This window comes from Panthera onca, chromosome A2 (genome assembly GCF_046562875.1).
Source record: "Panthera onca isolate mPanOnc1 chromosome A2, mPanOnc1 haplotype 2, whole genome shotgun sequence".
Taxonomy (NCBI): Eukaryota; Metazoa; Chordata; class Mammalia; order Carnivora; family Felidae; genus Panthera; species Panthera onca.
This window is the reverse complement of record NC_138340.1, coordinates 168,893,086-168,916,359: the sequence shown is the minus strand read 5'-3', so window position 1 is coordinate 168,916,359 and position 23,274 is coordinate 168,893,086. Positions and strand designations below refer to the sequence as shown.

Genomic DNA, 23,274 nt, shown 5'->3' with positions numbered 1-23,274 from the left:
GAATTTTAAACTAATTCCAACACTACATTGAGGTTTTACACTTCACATAACATTTTACATGAAAGTACAGCCCAAAGAACTTACAGTAATTTCAGTAATTTTCTAAATAGAAACAGATGTCTCTGGAAAGCAAAATAGGATTTGAGGCAAGTCTTTGATCTGCTGTTTGATAAACGTGTAGGAGTTTATGGTCTCGAGTGAGGTAATTGAAACGCGGCTCCTGTGTGTGAGTCCTTAGCTCTGGTAGCCCCATGCAGTTTAGCTGGGAAACCAGGCCAAGCCTCCCTGGGAAGCGGGCGGAGGCAGTCACAGCATCTCTAGAAGAGGCAGGCCTGCGGAGGGTGTTGATGATGGTGTCGTTTACTTAGAAATCTAGAAGGAGGAACACATCTACAGTGAAGTAGTTCTGGCTGTCCCCAAATAGGTGCTCAGCACGTGCTTTTTGGTCCTTTCTGTCAGCAGTGTGGCTGGTTGGATTCAGCGGGGAAGGGCAGAAGGGAAGGCAACCTCACAAGAAATTGCTACGTTGAACCACGGCTGAAGACCTGCCTGAAGGCCTGGTACTCTGGAGTGGCAGCCACCTGTTGCATTCCTGGTCTACTTTGCTATAATGTGAAGAAATGGCAGAATACAGCCTGCGGATGAGTTACATGTGTTCCCTAGTCCCAGTCTAGCAAGCCTTGCAACCCTCCCCAGCCAGCCCCAAATGTCTTAGTTCTTGGCAGAAAGTATAGTCCCTTTGGTACTACAGTTCCACTCGGGTCAGGTAGGCCTCTCCAGGCAACATGTCGTCTGGATTTAAGCAACCTTTGCCAACGCTTCTCTTTGCCAAATCTCTCTTCTTGAGCGTCGTCCTTTTTCTTAATTCTGGAAAGTTGCCATCCCTTCGGTTTGGTCCCAGAATGGATTCAAGCTGACTGATGTAGAAACTGTTGTTTCAGTTCCTTCTAGCCCACCGTCATGGTCCAGGCGCATTGAATCTGTGGTGAGAAGGAGTGGGCAGCTCCGGCCTGTGGACACAGAGGAACAGGGAGAACCTGCCATGGCCTCTCCTGTGGAACAGTGTGGCGGGGACAGTGCAGTGACCACGGCCTCCAACGAGGACCCAGTTGCTGCTGGGCCCCATTCAGTGACGTATTCCTCAGGGCCAGGCACGACAGGTGGGGTTGGTTCTCAGAGAACCACGTTCTTGGGAATCTTTCCCCCTGTCACCCACAACCAGAACATTCCCTGACCAGCTCCTCTCAGCCATAGCGTGGGGTACGGGGTTTGTGTTTCACTGACTGCTGCGCCTGTCTTCTTTAGGAAAGTGAGCGTGGCAGTTCCAGAAATCAGAATATTTCTCTGAACACATCTCAGTCACCCTTACAAAGCTGCTTGTGACCCATTGAACATCTAAGCCAAAAATACCATTTTCAGAATGTTAGTATGGTCTGTATGCTCTTCTTTCTTTGAGGGAGTGAGTACATAGCGTTTCTCAGAGGAGAACTCCCTACCAAAACAGCTTTAGCCTTCCTTTGCAAGGGGGTTTTATTTTAATGGCAAAGAAAATACTTCTCCACCTTTTTTCTAAATAGGTTTATTTCTGTCTCTGCAAGTGCTCATTCTCTCCAGTATACAGGCCCTACTCGTGGAGGACTGTAATCAGTATTCATTTGGGAGATAGTGTGAGAGGAGCCAAATGAGGAAACGCATCTGCCGGCTGGTTTGGGCCAAAAGAGGAAGGCAGGAGGGAGAGGTGGGTTCTCGAAGGCTGGGAGTCTGGATGTCTGGAGGGCTGATGGCAGTGCCGGCGATGGCAGGGAGAAACCCGTGTCTTACAGAGGAGATGGCATGGAATGGCTCCCTGATGTTCCGGACTCCAGTGCACTCTCCGTGGGGCCTCACAGATTCAAAGAAGGGACTGTAGCCTTGGTGGTCATTAGACTTTTCTGCCTCAAAGTGTTGTTGGGATGTAAAGAGCTGGAGTGTCACACATTTCAGTGTCTCCTCAGAAGCTGTTGTGCGCGCTTCAGAGCAGGGCGTTGTAAAGACGCATTACGTGAACAGTAGGTGAACAATAAGAGTGTTCAGTAGCCTGTGTGACATTTTATAAACAGTTGGGAGTCAATAAGTCATGTGTGTGTGTGTTTCTCTTAGGTTCATTTTCCAGACACTGAGAGAGCAGAATGGCTAAATAAGGTAAGAGTAGAATATACCGAATACCAGATTGTCCGTGGGATTAGAGGGCGAGGGGCCATCTTTCCCTTTTTGGCAATTTGGATGTTGACGATGTGTGAGCTCATTTGGACTTGGTTGGCTTCCGCTCCCCCCAAAATTGAGTCATAACTGATACATTCCTAAATAGTGAAAACTGTGTCTTTAACATGAAAAAATTAATGATATATTCATAGTTGTGTATTTGGCCTTGTGTCTACTTCCCTGATTGGCTAGTGCTCGAGTCTATTTCATAATAATTATAGGCAACATTTTTGAAAATATTAAGGAAAGGGAAATAATTCTCAAGAAATTTAATAATAGATTAATAATTTTAAAAGTTATTTTTAAAGATCACATACTTTGAAGTAGATCTCCTTTTTCCCTATATTTTATATATCCTTAGAACTATAGAGTAAAAACTAATGTAGATTAATGATTCTTTTATAGCACCAAAAGTTAGTCCATCATTAAAGAAAACTCTTTAATGTTTTATTAAGCCCTATACGGTTTTACGTTTTTAGCAATAAGTTGAAACCACAGGGTTTTCTGATTTTTTTTTTATAGCAATTTTAAATGTGCTGGTATGATTAAATGGAATGCTTAACCAGAATAACTAATTCCTGAGACATATTAGTTGGTCAGTAGTTTATTGTTGTACATTTTTGAAGTTCAGATCATGTTGATTTTGCATACCAAAAGGAGACACCCCCTTTTAATTTTCAAAAATGCTGGTAAACTGTAGGGGTGTAATTTTTCATGATGACTTAAGTACATTATTATCTATGTGTTATAGCATCTTGTTTGATATGAGTTCTTTCTTCTTTACAGACCGTAAAACACATGTGGCCTTTTATTTGCCAGTTTATAGAGAAGTTGTTTCGAGAAACCATAGAGCCAGCTGTGCGAGGAGCAAACACCCACCTCAGCACCTTTAGTTTCACAAAAGTTGATGTGGGTCAGCAGGTCAGTTTCTTCTTAAGTATTCTTTCTTGTGCTATGAACACTTAAAAGTTTATTTATTTATTTTGAGAGCGAGGGCAAGCACAAGCCAGGGAAGGTCAGAGAAGGAGGAGAGACAGAATCCCAAGCAGTCTCTGCAACATCAGTGCAGAGCCCGACGCAGGGCTCAAACCCACGAACCATGAGATCATGACCTGAACTGAGATCAAGAATCCAACACTTAACTGACTCTGCCACCCAGGCGCCCCCACGTTGCTGTGAAAACTTTTAAAAATGTATTAAGCTATTTCCAATTATTTTCTAGAGAAAATTGCTCTAGAAAGCAACCTGGGGAAGTTCTGGAAGGGTGTCTCTGCAGCTCCTCCCAGGTCTGCCTCCCATGGGATGCCCTCCCTTGTCTTTTGTGAGGTCCTCACTTGCCCTCATTCTTCCACTGTGGTCTTTGGCCAGTTCGGTTTCCTTGGTTGGTTTCTCTCAGTTCCAGCGTTTCTTTCTATCTCACATCTTTCTGTCAGAATTACCTTTGCACAGTTTTTCACAATTTATCTAGTTGGAAAGGGAGTTTGATATATGAATTCATACTAAAAGTTTAATAATCGACAACAAGCTTAACATGTTTACCCCCTCAAGATCTTTACAAACAACGATTAAGGACTCCCAACACCAGGCTTATAGAATCACATTAATTATATTGATGCAGGGAAAGAAAAATCTTGTTACTGGAATCATACAAAGAAAAACTCCTAATTCCTAATATTACTTCTGGTGAAAGCCTCAAGACAACAGCTAAATTAGTTGCTCATGGCAAGCTTCCTTTTTATTTTTGTAAGTCAGTGTTTACAATGATTACTAACAGTTCAATGTAACATTTTTTTAATTGAGGTGTAATTGACATATAACTTTCCTGTTGTACTTCCCAAGGTAACATTGTTTTATATGCCTAATGAAAATTCAGAATTCAGTAATATTTTTAAACACGCACACGCACACGCACACACAGCGTACACACATTTGGAGCACATACAGTAGAGCCAGAGAGCACAGTGTCACCGTATGCTGCAGGTCAGATGTCTTTGCTTCAGCCCCTCAGGGATTTGATAAATGTGGCCAAGGAGTGTCTGACCTGGTGACCTGGTGGCTGCGTTGTGTTTATCAGTGTCCCCAGGCTCATCCCCATCCTATACTCCCAGGCTGTCAGTCACCTTCCTCCATCAGAAGTGATTTTCTGCGTACAGAGAACTCTTCCATCTTACCTGCTGTTACTCAGCATCTGGGGTCTCCACTGCAGGCGACTGTGTTGTGCTGGGCTGTTTTTCCTCTTGGCTGTGAGGTCTCCAAATAGGTTACAAGCCTGAGGTCTGCTCAGTCCTGTTGTTCGAGCGCACACGTGCCTGCACAGGACACCTTTATAACACTTCCCTTCAGTATTTACTTCACCGTCTCTGACCTGAAAGGGTCACAGCAGATAGGAAAGCACGATTACACGGTCGAGTGCCATGTGAACTTGAAGCAGGCATCGGATCGCACACTTTTTCGTAAAGGGCCATTGAGGCATATTCTCCCCGCCCCCCCAACTTCTTTTATAACCCTTTAAAAATGTAAAAACCTTTCTTAGCCAAAGGCTAAATTTAACTTGCAGGCCCTGGTTCACAGTCCCCTGATGTCAGATTATACGCCTGTTTGTGGAGAGTTAGAATTCTGGTCCCAGCTGGGTTTGTTTTAGGGAGAATTATGTTCATTTTCTATTACACGCACTTTAAATCTGATTGTGAGATTATCACCCAACGCAGACCTCTAAACTAAGGGAATCTTACCTGATGCGGACATTTAAGCTAAGGATCCTAAGCCACCTATACCCCATTTTCACTCATCAACATAGCGGGTTGAACCATGTCCTTTGTAATTCAACAGTCTGTACATGTTTGAGCCAGTATCATTGGGGGAAAGGCCGGGAACCCAAGATAGTAGGAAGTGTAGGAAAGACTTAGAGTTTAATCCTGTGGCCAGTTGAGGGGTGAGATGTTAGGGCACCTAAGCTGCTTCAGTAAGCGTAGTACTCTTAAAGTATTTCTTCAGCTTGAGTGTTTGATGCCCAAATGGGAGATTGAGAACTTTCCTAGAAGTGATCTCAATGTGATAAAATGGGAGAAGGTTTGGAAGTGGTGTTACAGCTGGGCCCTTGAAATATGACATTTATTACAATCTGCCTTTTCTTTTTACAGTCATGTGATTCTGTCTCTGTCTCGGGTAATAGGTGTTAAAATTATACCTACAGCCAGTATTTTTCATTTACTCAAAAGCTCCATTGTGGTGAAAATCCTAAGAAATGAAAAATTATAAGACATGAAGAAAAAACAGAAAGGAAGTTACGTTTCAAACCATGTAAGGACAGAGTAGAGGGAAAGGATCAAAGTAAACTGGGAGAAACAAGGGGCCGTGGGGCTTGACTAAGCACTCACTGTGTGCCAGGCGCATTTCCTTACGTCCTTTGATTTCGCGGTAACCTCGTTAGATAGATGCCACTAGGACCCATACTTCACAGATGAGGACACGGAAAAATGGAAGCTACGTAAGTTGCCCAAAGTGGAACATCGAGTACACTGTGAATGCAGAACTGTAATTCCTGTAGCGTGGGGCTAAACTTGTTCTCATCTCTCTGCCATTTGGGTTTATTTTTCACCCTCCCTGCATTTTAAAACAAGCTGCCTCTTGTTTCAGCCACTCAGGATCAATGGTGTGAAGGTGTACACTGAAAATGTGGACAAAAGGCAAATTATTTTGGACCTTCAAATTAGGTAAGTTTTTATCTGTGTCATAGTTAATGACATATAATGTTACTTAGCTAGACCCATAAAGTGGAGGCTATAATGAGCACTCTTCTTACCTGCTGTTTGGTGGATTTTTTTTTATTTTATTTTTTTGTTTATTTTTGAGGGAGAGACAGAGTGTGAGCGGGGGAGGGGCAGAGAGAGAAGGAGACACAGAATCCGAAACAGGATCCAGGCTCCGAGCTGTCGACACAGAGCCCGACGAGGGGCTCAAACTCACAAACCGTGAGATCATGACCTGAGCCGAAGTCGGAAGCTTAACCGACTGAGCCACCCAGGCACCCCCGGTGGCTTTTGACTAAACTGTTAAAGACCCACATTTATTTATTTTCTGCATCTTAATTCCTAATAGCCTAGATAATTGCCAATTGTAAGTACGTTAAATTTTAAAAAATTGAACACACTACAAGAAAACTACAGACCCATATCCTTTATGAACGTTGATGTCAAAATCTTCAACAAAATACCAGCAAAGTGAATTCACCAACATATTAAAAGAATTATACACTGTGACCAAGTGGAATTTATTTCCAGGGTGCAAGGATGGTTCAACATATGAAAATGAACCAAGCACCGCATTAACAGAATGAATGACCATCTCTGTTGATGTAGAAAAAGCATTTGACAAAATTCCATATTCTTTCATAATAAAAACACTCAACAAACTGAGAACAGAAGAAAACCACTTCAGTGTAATAAAAGGCGTATGTGAGAACCCAACAGCAAACATCATCCTCAGTGGTGCAAGACCAAGCTTTTCTTCCAAGACCAGGAGCAGGTGCGTCCACATTCACCGCTTCGTGGCACTGGAAGTCCTATCCAGAGCCACTAGGTAAGAAGAAAAAGAAAAGGCATCCAGGTTGGAATGGAAGAAGTAAAATTGTCTCTGTTCACAGGTGATACGATCTTTCATGTAGAAAACCCTAAGGATTCACAAAAAAAACCTCTTTAGAATTAGTAAACAAATTTAGCAAAGTAGCAGAATATAAAGTCTGCACACACACACACAAATCGGTTACATTCTATACACTAACCATGCACAATCCAAAAACATCAAGAGAAAAATCTCATTTACACTAGAATCAAAAAGAATACTTAGGAATAACCTGACAAGGTAAAAGACTTGTACAAAGAAAACTACAAAACATTGCTGTGAGAAATTACAGAAAACATAAGTAAATGGAAGCAGCCCATGTTCTTCATTTGGGAAACTTAATATTATTAAAAATCAACACTAAAAGCAATCTGTAGAATTAGTGCCATCCGTATAATCACATATCTGATAAGGGATTAAGATCTAGAATATATAAAGAACTTCTAAAATTCAACAATAGCAAAAACAACCCAATTCAAAAGTGGACAAAGGTCTTGAATAGACATTTCTCCAAAGAAGATATACAAATGGACAATAAACACATGAAAAGATGTTCCCCTCATTGATAATCAGGGAAATGCAAATCAAAACAGTGAGATACTACCTCACACCCATTAGGATGGCTGCTATCAAACAATAGAAGACAGCAAGTGTTGGCGAGGATGTGGAGAAACGGGACCCCTTGTGCATTGTTGGTGGGAACGTAAAATGGTGAATTGCTGTTGAAACAGAATAGCTATTCCTCAAAAAATTAAACATAAAATTACCATAAGACCCAGCAATTCCACTTCTGGGTCTATACCCCCAAAAAATTGAAAACAAGGTTTCAAAGAGTATTTGTACACCCATGTTCACACCAGCAGTGTGAACTTGGTCCACTTCTGGGTCCATACCCCAAAAAAATTGAAAACAAGGTTTCAAAGAGTATTTGTACACCCATGTTCACACCAGCAGTAGCTAAAAGGTGGAAGCAACCCAGATGTTCGTTGATGAGTGAATAGATAAGGAAAATGTGGTCTGTACATGCAATGGAATATTATTCAGCTTTAAAAAAAAAAAAAAAAAAGGAAATCCTTCACGCTGAGCACCAGGTGGTTAAAATAAAAACTTGAAACAAAGATCAACAGGTGACTTTAGTATATAGCTAATTATCTAATACCATCTAAAGCCAAAAATAAAAAAACTTACAAGGAAATTCTGACACATGCTACAACGTGGATGAACCATAAGGACATTATGCCATGTGAAATAAGCCTGTCACAAAAAGGCAAATACTGTAGGATTCCGCTTACATGAGGTACTTAGTGTGATTACATTCGTAGAGACAGGAAGTAGAAGGGCGTGTACCAGGGTGTGGGCGAGGGGAAGATGGTCGGTTGTTTAATGGGACAGAGTTTGGGTTTGTCAAGATGAAGAGAGTCCTGGAGATGGTGGTGGTGATGGTTGCACAAGATGAAGGTGTTTAACGCCTCTGAACCGTACACTTGAAAATGGTTAACATGGGACATTTTACGTTCTATGTCTTTTCCTACGATAAAATATGGGAAAACCGTTAATTGAGGGCAGGCACCACACCTGGCAGATAAAGGTGGTTTTCTTTAGTTCTTGTCCTCATTCTTCGTGAATGTGCTCATGGCTTCCTGTGTCCCTGTGAGGCCTGGTAACACACTGTGCAAGGGGCAGCTGCTGAAGTGTGTCGACTGACAGACACGCTTCACACTTTTGTTTTTTTTGATCCTTGACTGAGGATCCTTTTATAATGTCATCGTTGAGTTTTTAAAGTGTATGAATATAATAAATGTAGAGTGTTGGTAACAATTACCTTTACTTTAGAAAGGAGCATTGACTGCCTCTAATGATCTGATGGAAAACCTACATCTTTAAAATACAGACACTACTGCAAACCCTGTTGTCATCTGTAGAATAAAAGAGGAAGGCCCGCTGGGTCTTCAGCTCAGCTGTGCCCTGGGACGGTCCGCTAGGCTGATAATGAGCTTCATGAGGATGGAAACTTTGAGAACAAAGTTCTCTTGTTCCAGCACTGAGGAGCGTTTCGTACACATTTATTAAACATTTGAAGGAATCAGTTAATGGATGCCGTTGTGAAGATGTAGTCTGGCTTTCATGGTTTTAGCAGCCATGACGACAGATGCAGATTATGCTGCTCAGATATTTATGTTTCTTAAAAAAATCTGCATTCCACTTTTTTGTGTGTTCCACACTGAGACCTTGATTAGATTATTGGCAGTAGAGATGGGGAAGGAGTAATTGACAGATATTAGGAAATGAAGTGATTGTATCTTAGGGTGAAGAAGAGGAAAGTTTCAAGATTTTTTTTTTTTAATGTTTATTTATTTTTGAGAGAGAGACAGAGCTCCAGCAGGGGAGGGGCAGAAAGAGAGGGGGACACAGAGAATCCAAAGCAGTTTCAGGCTCTGAGCGGTCAGCACAGAACCCGACTCGAGGCTCGAACTCACGGAGCATGAGCTCATGCCCTGAGCCGAAGTCAGCTTCACCAACTGATCTACCCAGGCGTCCCTCAGGATGGTTTTTTAACAGGTGATTGGACCAGCTAGATCCAGAATCCTGTTCAGTGAGAAGAATCTATTGGTGCTGGTTTTAACACCAGGACATAAATGTTAGAAGAATTCATCCCAGATGTTTTTCATTAGTATTTTACTTGTGTTCTTAGGCACCGTCCTTCCAGCATTTCTCAAACTTCCCGCAGACGTTCTCAGGCAGGAGCAGGAGCGTGACGTGCTACTTTGGGAGTTGAGGGTGGGAGTCAGATCATAGCGACCCCACAGGAAACCTCCTATTAGGAATAGATGCAAGCCTGACATTCAGCGCTATGCTCTATTAATGCTGTTGTTTTGTTGGTTTTGTTTTGTATTAATGTTTGCCATGACTCGATCTTTGAGTGCCCCCCACGTGGATGCATCATTTCTGACCTTTGATGTCACAGAGCCCTGGAGCACTGCTGTTAGTTTTCTCACAACTGGAGAGAGCATGGGTGCAAAATTTACTTCTGGTGAAATATAAACTTTTTTAATATCTTAAACAAAAACAGTTGTTTACAAAACGAGTGAAAACTACATTCCATCAAGAAACTGATCCAGAAATTGCCCTTTGAGAAGTGACGTGTGTAATCAGTGTGGCAGGTGTCAAGTCTGCTAGCAGGGACATGTGCAGTGCCAGGCATTAAAGACTCAGATATGGGTCTCAGGTTTGCCTACAGGCTGGTTTTGGTTGCTTTGCTCTCATTTTACTCAGATTGTAGACCTTGCAGATCTGTGGTGATTAAGAGATAGTAATACAGAACTTTTTCTTTACTAGTTTTGTAGGAAACTGTGAGATTGATTTGGAGATCAAGCGATATTTTTGTAGAGCTGGTGTGCAAAGTATACAGGTAAGGTTTTTAAAGTTTCATAGTCTTCCAAAATTCCCTATGCTGTATTCAAAAATAAAATTGTGAAGTTTTTATTAACTGAGAATTTCTTTGAAGTTTAAGTTTTTTATTTGTAGGTTATACTTGAGAGAAACCTGAAGTCAAATGCTCAGAAGTCACTAAGACGATCATGTGTCCTCCTTCTTGAGTCAGTAAATGGCCTGTGGAATTGTCTTCTGTGACATGTTTTGGTTTCCCATTTGAATTTAGATTCATGGTACCATGCGGGTGATCCTGGAACCGTTGATTGGAGACATGCCCTTAGTGGGAGCCTTGTCTATCTTCTTCCTTAGGAAGCCAGTAAGTCGATGCTGATTTCATTTTTCCTATTCATTGGCAAGACTCTGTAAAGCAGAGAAATAGTCTGTCCTTCACTCTCTTTTCCCTTTTCTGACATATGAATTCTGTGTTCATACCTCTTTAAAATGCTCTTAATGGAGGGCTTCATCTCTTAATAGACAGCTTTTTTCCTGATTATAAAATAATGTTTGTTACAGAAAATTCGAAAATAGACTTTTTATGTAGTATGTATGTATGTATGTATTTATTTATTTATTTATTTATTTATTTTTAAAGGTTTGTTTAGTTTTGGGAGGTGGGGACCGAGGACCCAAAGCAGACTCTGCACTGAGCCTGGAGCCTGGTTGGGATTTTCTCTCTCCCCCTCTGCTCCTCCCTGCTTTCTCTCTCTCTCAAGATAAATAACTTAATTTAAAAAAAGACTCCCTCTTCCCCTCCCTTTGACTTCTAAGGCTCCTCCCCCTCACCTGGGCGGTCCTTACCTATAAGGCTCCTCCTTACCTGGGTTCCTGCAGCCTCTGACTGGCTTCCTGTCTTGGCCCCGTCTTCCCTAGACTTCACCACTGGGGTATCTTCCCAGGGTGCAGGCTGACCCACTAGGGAGCATCTCTCCCTCACAGTCCTCATGGTAGAGGTGGGGTCTCTCTCCAGCCTCCTTTGCTGGCACTGCCCCTGGTGAGCATCCCAGTTTCCGGCCTCAGGGCAGAATCATAATCCAAATAGTACCAACCCCATTGTCTCTCACTGCCTCCTGTTGTCTTTTCCTTCTCCCAGAACACTGTCTTCATCCCTGTGTGTCCTTTCCAGAGACACAGGTGGTCAGCTTTCCCCGTGTTCCTTTGATGCCGGACTGCCCTGTGAATTCTGGCACACTTCTTGTTAACTCTTTCAAAGCCACAGCCCCATCTGTCTCCATACAGTTCAGTAAATGTCTGATGGGTGCATTGATCTGTTTCTCAAATATCTTTCCATGATATGCCACTTTTGTTACCTTTGTGAGTCCTTTCTGGAGGTACCATTAACATCGTGTATAGTTTAAAACGGAAACGTTAATTTTTATAATTCGATTTAAATAACTTAATGCAAATTATTGTTGTTGGGTTTTTAAAATACAGGTTTATTTAGACTGGACTACAAGTGGTATTTTTTCTGTATGTAAAAACACAAGAGTTAAGTGTCTTTACTTTAAGTTGCTGCTAAAATTGCTGTTCTGATTTGCTTTTTATCGCTTAAATAATGGGCTTATTTTTAACGTATTTTACTACACAAAACGCAGTGAAGTTAAAAAGGCATTAAGGAATCTCTTAAAATTCAATTTCTTAAAATTTTAAGAAATGAAGAATTCTATACAAGATTTACAATTCATGGCGCTTTTTCTACATACCAGTTATTTAAAAGCCTTTATGTGTAAGAAACTTTCTTCATTAATGAATATAAAAAAACTAATCTTTAGCAGATGGCAAAGTATTTTTAATTTACAGGAAATTTTTAACAATTAAAAGAAAGACCTTTTTTCAGTTCAGAAAACAATGAAATCCAAATCTTTAAATCTCCCTCAAAACTTAGCACTTACTCTTCCTTAGGTTGGATCTTTCATAGGGTTATTAACTTTAAAAATAACGTTGTAATATAACCTCCAAACAAAATCTTAGTGTCAGAAATGGAGGAGTCTGTGAAAAGTTCAGAATCATTCATTTCCTTATATGGCAAGTAAAGTCTCCAAACATATGCTTTGGAGAGAAGGGATTTTTTTTTTTCAGTTATTTTCAACTGGAAAATATGAGTACAGAACTCACTGCTAGCTGCCAAGTAACTCCTTGTCACCCCAAGGAAAAATACAGCTAGAAAGATTGGGGGGGATTGGCTAAGCAGATGATATAAAAGTACAATGCCAGAGACTCTTATGAAACCTTTGCACATTTTTGTTCTTGTTGATTTGTTTAGTTTTGTTGGTGTGCTACCTGCTTAAAAAAAGAACTAAAAGTTTCTAAAGTGACCAACTTTTTTGGAGCACAGTGAAGTGTAAGTTCACAGTGAAGTGAAGGTTAAGTGACAGACTCGGGTGTCCTCCGGCCTAGTCTTCCGCACCTGGTCTTCCTCTTCTGACCGTGTGCTTTGCATGGTTTGTTTCACCTCTGTAAGCCCAGGTTTCCCCATCTGTAATGTGGAGATGAAACGTCAGTGGGTGTGTCCCCATCTGTAACATGGGAACTACTGCCTCACAAGATTAAATGCCAGTAGGTGCCTGGTGCATAGGAAGTCCTCAGATTTTTACGAAATCAAATATTTTCCTACACACAGGTTTAGCATTCGGGTGGGTCTTAACAGCAGAAGTCAAGGTTTGGTAAACACGATAACTTAAGTGAAGGTTCTGGTAAGGGCTGGAACAAGCCAGTGTCTCCCCCTGACCCGTGTCCTGGGAGCTGGCCACTCACACTGACACGACTGTTGTTGTAATTTCCTCAGGCACACGCGCATAGGGTCCCTTTGGTGTCCTCAGTTCTTTCTTTCCCTGGGGTACGGATTAGCCTAGAGTAAATCTAGGAGATGATCTGGGGCGTGCTGAGAATGCGTTTATCCTAAGAGGGTCCTCCCAGCTAGCAGACAGCATACATACTTCCTGAGTCTTTGAACCACAGATTGTATTTCGCCATCTGTAAAAATGGAAATAACATCTTCCTTTTAGTAAAAGTGATTGTGAGAAGAACTTGAGTCCTGTTAGCTACAACTCCAGCAACTGAGATCCCTTAATCGAAGGAGGGGAAAAAAGGAAAGCCTTTATTTAAGTGAAATTAGTGTGTATTTGTCTCTCTCAAAACCTACTGGAATGCAGAGCTTGAAAGCCTTTGTGACTCTCATCCGTGCCTGTTAGGCCTTTGCTGCATGCTCTCTCCCCTCCGAGACCACCTTCCTCGGGCCCTCCCGTCCACAGGCCAGAAACAAGGCTGCCAGTATACTCAAGAGGCAGTGCTCCCCTTCCTGGCTCCCCTTCCCTGTTCCTTCTGGGTCAGATACAGACCCCTGGCCCAGCTGGGAGGAGGAACGTTGCAGTGTATGAATCAGGCTCCTGGAAGCCAATTCCTGCAGCCCTGTGTGGAAAGGAAGGGCTGGGCAGGCATGCCCACTAGAGTCCACCGGACAGGAGAGGGTCCCAGACTTAGAGCACACATCAAGTCACTTGGGAGCTTTGAGGGTATTTGTCCTGGCGGGTGTTCTCCGAGTGTCTTCTTGGATCTCTGCTTTGATACCTTTCGTTGTTTTGGATAGTCTAGCCCTACCCCCAGTAGTTGGGATGAGGGAGCTCCCCATTGCCCTCATCTGTCCTGAGTCTTGGGGCTGGCCCTCTTTCGAGTGATCTCGCCTTCTCATGCGCGTCTTTGCTGGATCTTACGCAGGAGTGAGTGCGCACACCTACCTCCAGCAGTACAGGGTCTGATGGTCAGGGCCTGGGATGGTGTCCTGTGCTCCTCAAGACACAGCGCGTGTTTTCTTCTCGCCCCCCAGCTGCAGTGAGCCTTCAGCTGTGTGTCCCTCCTCCCAGTGGCTTCTCTTCCTTACAGCGGAAGGTGGCGTTTGTGTCTCCTGAAGCAGCCGCTTCCTCCGTGGCCTCACCCCTGCAAGAGACGCTCTCCCCAGTCTCTGCAGCACACAGGCACTGCTCTGCCCACAAGTGGGTTGCAGATGCCCCGTGTCTGGATTTACTCTGGCTCACCTGAACTGGCCTTTAACGGTCAGGATCTAGCTGGAACCTCTCAGTTGCCCTGTGGTACCTCAGCCACTCTCGGAGTCTCCCAAAAGGAAGGGCTGGTGGCCCTGTCACCTCAGCTGTCTGGCACATTCAACAGTGATGCTCTTTGCAGTTTTCGACATCCTGGAAAGAGCATCACCTCGGGGAATCTGGAAGTCCCAGGAGTAACAAAATAAGGAGAACATTCTTGACTTGACCATCAGTGAAAACTGACTAACTGAAAAACTCTGGAGAGGGGCGGGAGGCACCAGTCTGTATTTTATCAGGCTTCCCAGATGATTCGTGGTCTGTACTGTACAACTTAGTGCACCTAGAACACTGGCATGTAGTAAGTGTGAAATCAGTTGACTGTATGTTTTACCGCATCCATCAGCCCATGCATTTCTGGAAAAGCAGAGAGGAGAAAGGCATGTCTGTGGTTTTCATGACATAAGCAGATTGGTTTGTGTCGTTCCAGTGGAACTGGAACCACGTCACTGATCCCGTTTCTCCTAGAAGAGTGACAGCAGCCCAAGAGGGTGATTGGGAAATCTGTCCCACTGGCTCTTGAATTTCTCCCAGAGAGCTTAGTCGTCCCAGGGCAGGGGCGGGGCGGGGCGGGGCGGGGGCCACGACCTGGGTCCCGGCCCTCTCGTGGCTGCCTTCTCAGCCCTCACACTCACACGTGCGTTCACGCTCACACTTGTTCTCACACACACGTTCTCACACATGCTCATTCCGACACACGCTCACGTTCTCACACGTGCCTTCACACTCACACTTGTTCACATGTACACGTTCTCACACACTCGTTCTCTCACATGCTCGTTACCTTGCACTCGTTCTCATGTACACTTCTCCCCACATGCTCATTCTTACACATGGTCTCAAACGTGTGTTCACACTCACTTGTTCTCATGTATGTTCATTCTCACATGTGTTGTTCTCACATTCGCATTCACACTTACACTTGGTCTCATGTACACTCATTTTCACACTCATTCTCATGCTCATTCCTACATGTTCTCAAACATGCTTACTCTTTCTCACACTTGTTCTTATACACACATTCTCACACATGCATTCACACTCACTTGTTCTCGTGTCCATTCATTCTCACACATGTGCTCGTTCTCATGCTTGTTCTTACACACGCATTCTCACGTGTTCACACTCTCACATGAGAGAGTTCTCTCACATATGTACATTCATTCTCATGCACTTGTTCTCTCACACTCATTCTTACACATACACATATTCTCATATGCTCCCATGTTCGCACATACACTTGTTCTCACACAGGCGTTAATTCTCTTACACACTTATTCTCTGGTACACTCATTTAAAAAAAATTCTTTTTAATGTTTATTTTTTCTTGAGAGAGACAGAGTGTAAGCAGAGGAGGGGCAGAGAGAGAGAGACACAGAATCTGAAACAGGCTTCAGGCTCTGAGCTGTCAGCACAGATCCCGACGCAGGGCTCGAACTCACCGCGAGATCATGACCTGAGCTGAAGTCAGACGCTTAACTGACTGAGCCACCCAGGCGCCCCTCTGATAACACTCATTTTTACACATCACTCACAAGTCACGTGCTCATTTTCTCACACAAAAGTTCTCCCTCCCCTCTCTTATTCCTTCCTCCTCTGTGGCTCTGGGCTCTTCCTGTCCTTATCTCCCCTGTGTTCAGGGATATGACAGCCCATCCTTCAGGCCCTTGAAAGGGCCCCTTTCCTGGGGGCTTGTCTCTTGCATTCACATCCCTTCTCAAACCCAGCTGAATCCTGCCCTTCGTGAATCCTGTTCCTGCCTCCCTGGTGTTTTGTTTCTCTGAGCTTGAGTAACATTTAAATGCATCTCATGGTTTGTTGGTTTTTTTTTTTAACGTTTTATTTATTTTTGAGACAGGGAGAGACAGAGCATGAACAGGGAGGGTCAGAGAGAGGGCGACACAGAATCTGAAACAGGCTCCAGGCTCTGAGCTGGTAGCACAGAGCCCGATGCGGGGCTCGAACTCACGGACCGCGAGATCATGACCTGAGCCGAAGTCGGCCGCTTAACCGACTAAGCCACCCAGGCGCCCCCATCTCATCATTTTGACAGGGGTCATGAGAATAAGCCGTCTGTCACCTGATGTTTTGTAATGTCTAGTTTTTTTTTAAATATTTTTTAATGTTTATTTGTTTTTGAGAGAGAGACAGAGCATGAGCGGGGGAGGGGCAGAGAGAGAGAGGGAGACACAGAAACCCAAGCAGGCTCCAAGCTGTCAACACAGGGCCCAGCGTGGGACTCGAACCCACAAACTGCGAGATCATGACCTGAACGGAAGTCTGATGTCAACTGACTGTGCCACCCAGGCGCCTCTATAATCTCTAGTTTTAACGTCGCTTCCAGGGGACCCATTAATCTTTGGATGTTTCCCAAGCTTTCTGATTGAACAACATGCCCCAGGCTCATTAGTCTGGAATCAGCTGTTTCTTCAGAATCCCTTGGAAAATGTGTTTAGAGGTCATGATCAGGGCGCTGGCCACTGCCCGTTGCCCCACTGCCATTTGCTTCTGCACCTGTTCTTTCGGTGGGGGATGGGCACCCAGTATGAGGGGATGGATGGGGGAGGCGCCAGCATGAGTTTATATTGGTAGTTGCAATAAATTTGTATTTCATTTCTCTTACTCTGAAAAATAGTTTTTCAGTGCTTCTTAAATTTTTTTAAGTTTTGGTCTGTCCGAAACAAACTTTTGACTCTTCTGGTTCATACTTGTTTATAACTATCCACTTCCCAAAGGGATTTGAGAAGTTTTATTGCTGCAGCTATATGGGTAATTGAGATCATGCCATTTCTTATAGTATTTCTTCCACAAATATAAAGCACAAGTCAGTGTTTCTAATCAAGCTTTTTTTTTTTAACCTGTCTATATCCACTAAACGGAATCTTTTTTTTTTTTTTTTTTTTTTTTTTTTAACGTTTATTTATTTTTCAGACAGAGACAGAGCATGAATGGAGGAGGGTCAGAAAGAGAGGGAGACACAGAATCCAAAACAGGCTCCAGGCTCCGAGCGGTCAGCACAGAGCCTGACGCGGGGCTCGAACTCACGGACCGTGAGATCATGACCTGAGCCAAAGTCAGACGCTTAACCGACTGAGCCACCCAGACGCCCCCGGAATCTTTTTTTTTTTTTTAATGTTTTTATTTTACTTTTGAGAGAGAGAAAGCATGAGAGGGAGAGGGGCAGAGAGAGAGAGGGGGCGACACAGAATCCAAAGCAGGCTCCAGGCTCTGAGCTGTCAGCACAGAGCCCGACGTGGGGCTCGAACCCACAAACTGTGAGATCATGACCTGAGCTGAAGTCAGAAGCTTAACTGAACTACCAGGCGCCCCTGAATGGAATCTTATCTTAGCCAACTATGTAAGAATTATTCTAACTAAATACCCAAATACCCACTAGAGAAATGAGCAAAATAAGATACAAGTAATGAATGGATAGAACGTGTTCCGCTAATATCAGGAAAATGCAAATTGAAACAGTGATAAAGTACCATTTTTTTAACTACCAGGTGGACTGACTTTTACTGTCGGTTTTTGATGAGGGTAAAAAGAAAGAACATTTTATACATTTTGGGCAGGAATTTAAATCAGTACAGCATTTTTTTCTTTAGGGCAACTGGGTAGCATCTATCAACAAAAAATGAACATATGGGGGCACCTGGCTGGCTCAGTCAGTGGGGTGTGCGACTCTTGATTTGCGGGATGTGAGTTCAAGCCCCACATTGGCTATGGAGGTTATTTTTAAAAAATAAAAATCTTTGGGGCACCTGGGTGGCTCAGTTAAGCATCTGATTCTTAATTTCAGTTTAGGTCATGATCTCACGACTCGTGGGATTGAGCCCCACATCGGGCTCTGCGCTGACAACACAGATCCTGCTTGGGATTTTCTCTCTCTCTCTCTCTCTCTGCCCTTCCCCTGCTCGTGCTCCCTCTCTTTCTCAAAATAAACTTAAAAATTTTTTTAAATAAAGGAATTTAAAGTAAAATAAAATCAAAATTTTTTAAAAAATGAGTGTATATCTTTGACCAAAACTTTCACGTTTTACATGCTAGTCTACATATGCTATAAGAACACGTATGTAAGATTTTCACTGAATCATAACTTATAATAAAAGAGAAATTATAAATACTCTAAGTGCTCATCAATAGGAAAGTTATATAAATTATTATTCGATTTTACTGGAGGAAACTGATATTATCTAAAAGCAAAACAAAAAAAGAGATGGTTCTCCAGGTACCAATAAAGGACAGTGGCTTTGATTTTTCCCAAGCAAAAAGCAAGGTAAGGTGTAGGACAGTATTACGTACTACCTCATTTTGTTTATAAAGACACCTGTATGATTTGATAATTGGAAATAATCTGGATACTTAATATTTTTGCCCTTTCTTTTTTAAAACAGCTGATAGAAATTAATTGGACAGGACTGACTAATCTTCTCGATATCCCTGGATTAAAGTAAGTATGATGTCATGGCCTATGGTTAGCTTCTTTATGATATAATGTGCAGTTCTAGTGTCATGGGAATAACACAGAACGGGTAAGGCCTGTGTCCAAGGCAGACTCTGAGCCTTTTCGTAGGCTCTCACATGTGACTCAGGTGAAGAGACTCAGATTCCTGAGACCTGCGTCTGAGGCATGGGGACCAAGTGAGTGAAAGGGGAGTGGGTGAGAGTGTTAGACTGGGTCCTTCACCCTTCATTTTACTTTTTACTCATCATGAGGCATCTTTCCAGCTTTGGTAGGTTTGTTTTTTTTTATTTTTTTACTTTTTTTTTTTTTTTTTTTAAGTAGGCTCCATGTCCAAAGTGGAGCTTGAACTCATGACCCTGAGATTAAGAGTCACATGCTCTACCAACTGAGCCAGCCAGGTGCCCCAAGTCCCCAAGTGTTGGTGTTTTAGAAAAGTAGCAGCCTTTTAATAACTTGTAAGTTAATTTTTAAATTTGGTTTTTATTATTTTCCCAGAAAAATAAAGGAAACTTCAAAAATGAGTATATATTATAAAACTAGCCTTCTGGGTTGTTTTCAGGCTGTGCTGCTGCCTTCCGTTCCTCCAGCATCCCCTCCCGGAAGGCAGGTGTAGGCACTGGCCTGGGTGTGAGAGCTGAGAAACCTGGAGTTTCTGCCTTGTGTCCCTGGGAGTCCTTCGTTATTCTGTAGCAGTCTCATATTTAAAACATGAGGGAATTTGGGGCACCTGGGTGGCTCAGTCGGTTAAGCATCCAACTTTAGCTCAGGTCATGATCTCACAGTTCATGGGTTCGAGCCCCACATCTGGCTCTGCGCTGACAGCTCAGAGCCTGGAACCCACTTCAGATTCTGTGTCTCCCTCTCTCTCTGCCCCTCCCCCACTCATGCTCTGTCTCTCTCTGTCTCAGAAATAAACATTAAAAAAATTTTTTTATAAACATGAGGGAATTTGCCTAAAACAAGCTTATGAAACTGTGAAGGGCACATTCCTGCTGTGAGGGAAATGAAGACTTCCTCATTGGGTCACAGCCATCTGTCTTATCTAATGGAAGGCAGCTGTTTGTGGCAAACCTGTTGTTGCCAAGCAGAAGGTTCTAGAATCCTGCCTTTGCTATTTACTTTTGTATTTTAGGGTTGCACTATATCACTGATTGGTTACAGTTACATATGTTCCTGGTAGATAACGTTTTAATGTGTTTTTTTTTTCTAAAATAACTCAGAAATTAAAATTTTTTTTCTATTCCTGTGTGTTTGTTTATGCCCCTAAAATGGTAATTGGAAAGAACTTTATTTTGTTTCATTATCAGGGAAAAGTTAGGACTTTAATAAAGTGAGGCATAGTGGGGCACCTGGGTGGCTCAGTCGGTTGAGTCTGACATCGGCTTAGGTCATGATCTCACGGCTTGTGAGTTCGAGCCCTGCGTCGGGCTCTGTCCTGACAGCTCGGAACCTGGAGCTGCTTTGGATTCTGTGTCTCCCTCTCTCTCTGCCCCTCCCTTGCTTGTGCTCTGTCTCTGTCTCTCTGCTCTCTCTCAAAAATAAGTAAACATTTAAAAAAAATAATAATAAAGTGAGTCCTAATAATAAAAATCTTTTTTTAGGTACTGTGGTTTTATGGATCTAGAAAATACTGTTACTTTAAAAGATCTTTGCAAAGAACAGACAACTTTAAGAGTTCTTGAAGTATTCATTAGGATTCTTGTTTGCAAGCAGCAAAGCCAACTCAAGTGGTCTTAAATAAAAAAGTAAATAAATGAGTAGGGGGCACCTGGCTGGCTGTCAGAGAAACATGTGACTGTGGATCTCGGGGTTGTGAGTTCGAGCCCCACATTGGGTGTAGAGATTGCTTAAATAAATAAAGCTTAAAAAATAAAGCAAATGAGTAAATAAATACTGTTTTTTAAGACAACTTGTTCATGTATCCAACCAGTAAGTATTGAGTGCCTGCCATGAGCCAGCCACTGTTGTTAGTGCTGGAGTGTAGCTATGAACAGAACAGCCACACTCCTGTCGTGGAGCTCCACTTCCAGTGGCTCATTCCCAGCCCCTGTCGCTGGGCAGGCTGGAGCATTGTGTGGATGAAGTCAGGCAGGTGTTGGTGTCCAAATGATGCCCTAAGCGCTCTCTGTCCCAATCTTGACTCTGCTGTTCTCTGCATGGGTTTGTTATCAGGCAGGCTCTTGCTATGAAGTCGCAGCTCCTCTGTTCTTCATGCTTAGCAACTTCAGTCTAAAAAGAACCTTCCGCTGGTTCCAGCACGAGTTCCAGGGCTGATTTCTGTTTGTCCACCCATCCTTGGACAGATCCTGTGATTCTGATGACCAGGTCTTCTGCCTGCTCCCAAAGGAGGAAGAGAGGACCAGGGTGAGGGGCTGGGGGCAAGCAACGGAAGAACCTGCCCCAGACCTCTCATCCGGGCGGACAGATGCTAGGCAGCCAGCAAAACAACAGATCGCTGTTGCCATTTAGTGTGGAAAATGTGTTCTCCTTTGTATATCATGGGAGGGCTGAAATAAACACAGCCTTGTCCAAAGCAGCTACCCTGTAAATAGCATCATATTAGTTGCCTTACAGGGTGAGCCAGAGGGCGTGTTTTGCCTTGGCAAGCCTGCAGCTGGGGCAAGTCAGTCCCAAATCATTTATTTAAAAGAGAGATACAGGCGCACCTGGCTGGCTCAGTCAGTAGAGCATGATTCTTGATCTTGGGGTTGTGAGTTCAAGCCCCATGTTGGGTGTAGAGCCTACTAAAAAATAAGAGGTGCCTGGATGGCTCAGTTGGTTGAGCATCTGACTTCAGCTCAGGCCATGGTCTCATGGTTCGTGAGTTCAAGCCCCGTATCACGCTCTGTGCTAACAGCTCAGAGCCTGGAGCCTGCTTAGGGTTCTGTGTCTTCCTCTCTCTCTGCCCCTCCCCTGCTGGTGCATGGTGTCTCTCTCTCTCTCTCTCTCTCTCTCTCTCTCTCTCTCTCTCTCAAAAATAAACATTAAAAAAATACTTAATAAAAAATAAAAAGGGAGATCTGTATCACACACATGTCTGTACACATTGAGATACATATATACATATACTCCATTTTATTTAATGATTTTTTTTTCTTTTTGTCAGAGAGCATGAGTGGGGGAGAGGGGCAGAGGGAGAGTGAATCCTGTGTAGGCTGCACGCTCAGCGTAGAGCCTGACGTGGGTCCCGATCCCACAACCCTGGGATCATGACCAGAGCCAAAATCAAGCGTTGGACACTCAAAATGATTGAACCACCCAGGCACTCCTAATTAATGACTTTATATGTAGATAGGTTCTCTTCATATAGTAATAGCTTTAACTATTTTATGTATAGAATTTTATGCACGAGACACACAAAATACATACTTATACTTAGTATTTAGAGAAATACATTTATCATTAAAAATATATACTCATGTATATTAGAAGTATAGAGGGAAATACCATTCAGAAACAAAGCCATGGGACACCTGGGTGGTTCAGTCAGTTGAGCGTCCAACTCTTGATTTTGGCTCAGGTCATATCCCAGAATCGTGGTATTGAGCCCCACATCGGGCACCGTGCTGGGCATGGAGCCTACTTAAGATTCTCTCTCTCCCTCCCTTTGCCCCTTTCTTCCTTTCACATGCTCTCTCTCAAAAAAAAAAAAAAAAAAAAAGCTATGGTATAAAAGGAATATATAAAAACATCTTTTTAAGTAAAATTGTGTATTCATATATAATATATATAACTTATACATAATTCTGTAAAATTTATATAATATACAACATTCTGTATTTGTATTTTGTATTTATATAATATTTTGTATTTTATGTTATAAAAGTAAATAGTAACTTTGAACCTAATATAATGAAATCTCGCCTTGAGCATTATAAAATGAACCTCTACATGCTGTATTCATTGATTATGAAAACAAAAGGTATCATAAGATAATAATGCTTGAATTGCTGCGCTTTAGCTTATATTTTGACTATCCCCACATGTTCCAACGAAGAGCCATACAGGGATCCTAAGGAATGAGAATTAGGATAGAAACAAAAGTGAGGTAAAGAGGCAGCAGTTCCAAAGGACAAAGAGGACTGGACACGATAGGAAGCCCTTCCAGTGTGACAAGATTGTGACAGCAGCCGGGACAAGCAGAGGGGCAGCCGGGAGCAGCACCGCAGCTCGGGAAATTCTGGAAGAGCCTGGACATGTGCACTGGGGGATAGAAAGGAGAGCAGGGGTGAGGCACCAGGGTGGGCCTTCTGCTGCTTTCCTGGGTGCTGGGCCGGAGTCTGCACAGCTGGGCGGCTGGTGAGCAGTCGTCCTGCCACCATAGCAGCTAGGGGATTCTTGAAAGCCAGTCGTCATCAAAGGGCTCTCTGCTTCAGCAGATTTTTCTCAGTAGAAACAAAACCAGTATTTTGGAGGGGGCGG

General features: G+C 43.0%; 1 protein-coding gene across 5 annotated transcripts in view; it reads left to right on the top strand.

The window, feature by feature from the left end:
- The window catches only part of ESYT2 (extended synaptotagmin 2), an 82,290-nt gene that overhangs the window by 26,063 nt on the left and 32,953 nt on the right, over nucleotides 1-23,274 (top strand). For 3 of the 5 annotated variants that reach the window (XM_060633525.3, XM_060633530.3, XM_060633528.3), the window contains exons 2-7: nucleotides 2,140-2,181; nucleotides 3,028-3,162; nucleotides 5,878-5,954; nucleotides 10,198-10,270; nucleotides 10,520-10,609; nucleotides 18,782-18,837. In XM_060633525.3, the coding sequence (XP_060489508.3) occupies nucleotides 2,140-2,181; nucleotides 3,028-3,162; nucleotides 5,878-5,954; nucleotides 10,198-10,270; nucleotides 10,520-10,609; nucleotides 18,782-18,837 (473 nt within the window). Of the gene's footprint in view, nucleotides 1-389; nucleotides 1,739-2,139; nucleotides 2,182-3,027; nucleotides 3,163-5,877; nucleotides 5,955-10,197; nucleotides 10,271-10,519; nucleotides 10,610-18,781; nucleotides 18,838-23,274 lie in introns of those variants that run through there. The other 2 variants (XM_060633531.3, XM_060633527.3) reach the window with 2 other exon arrangements.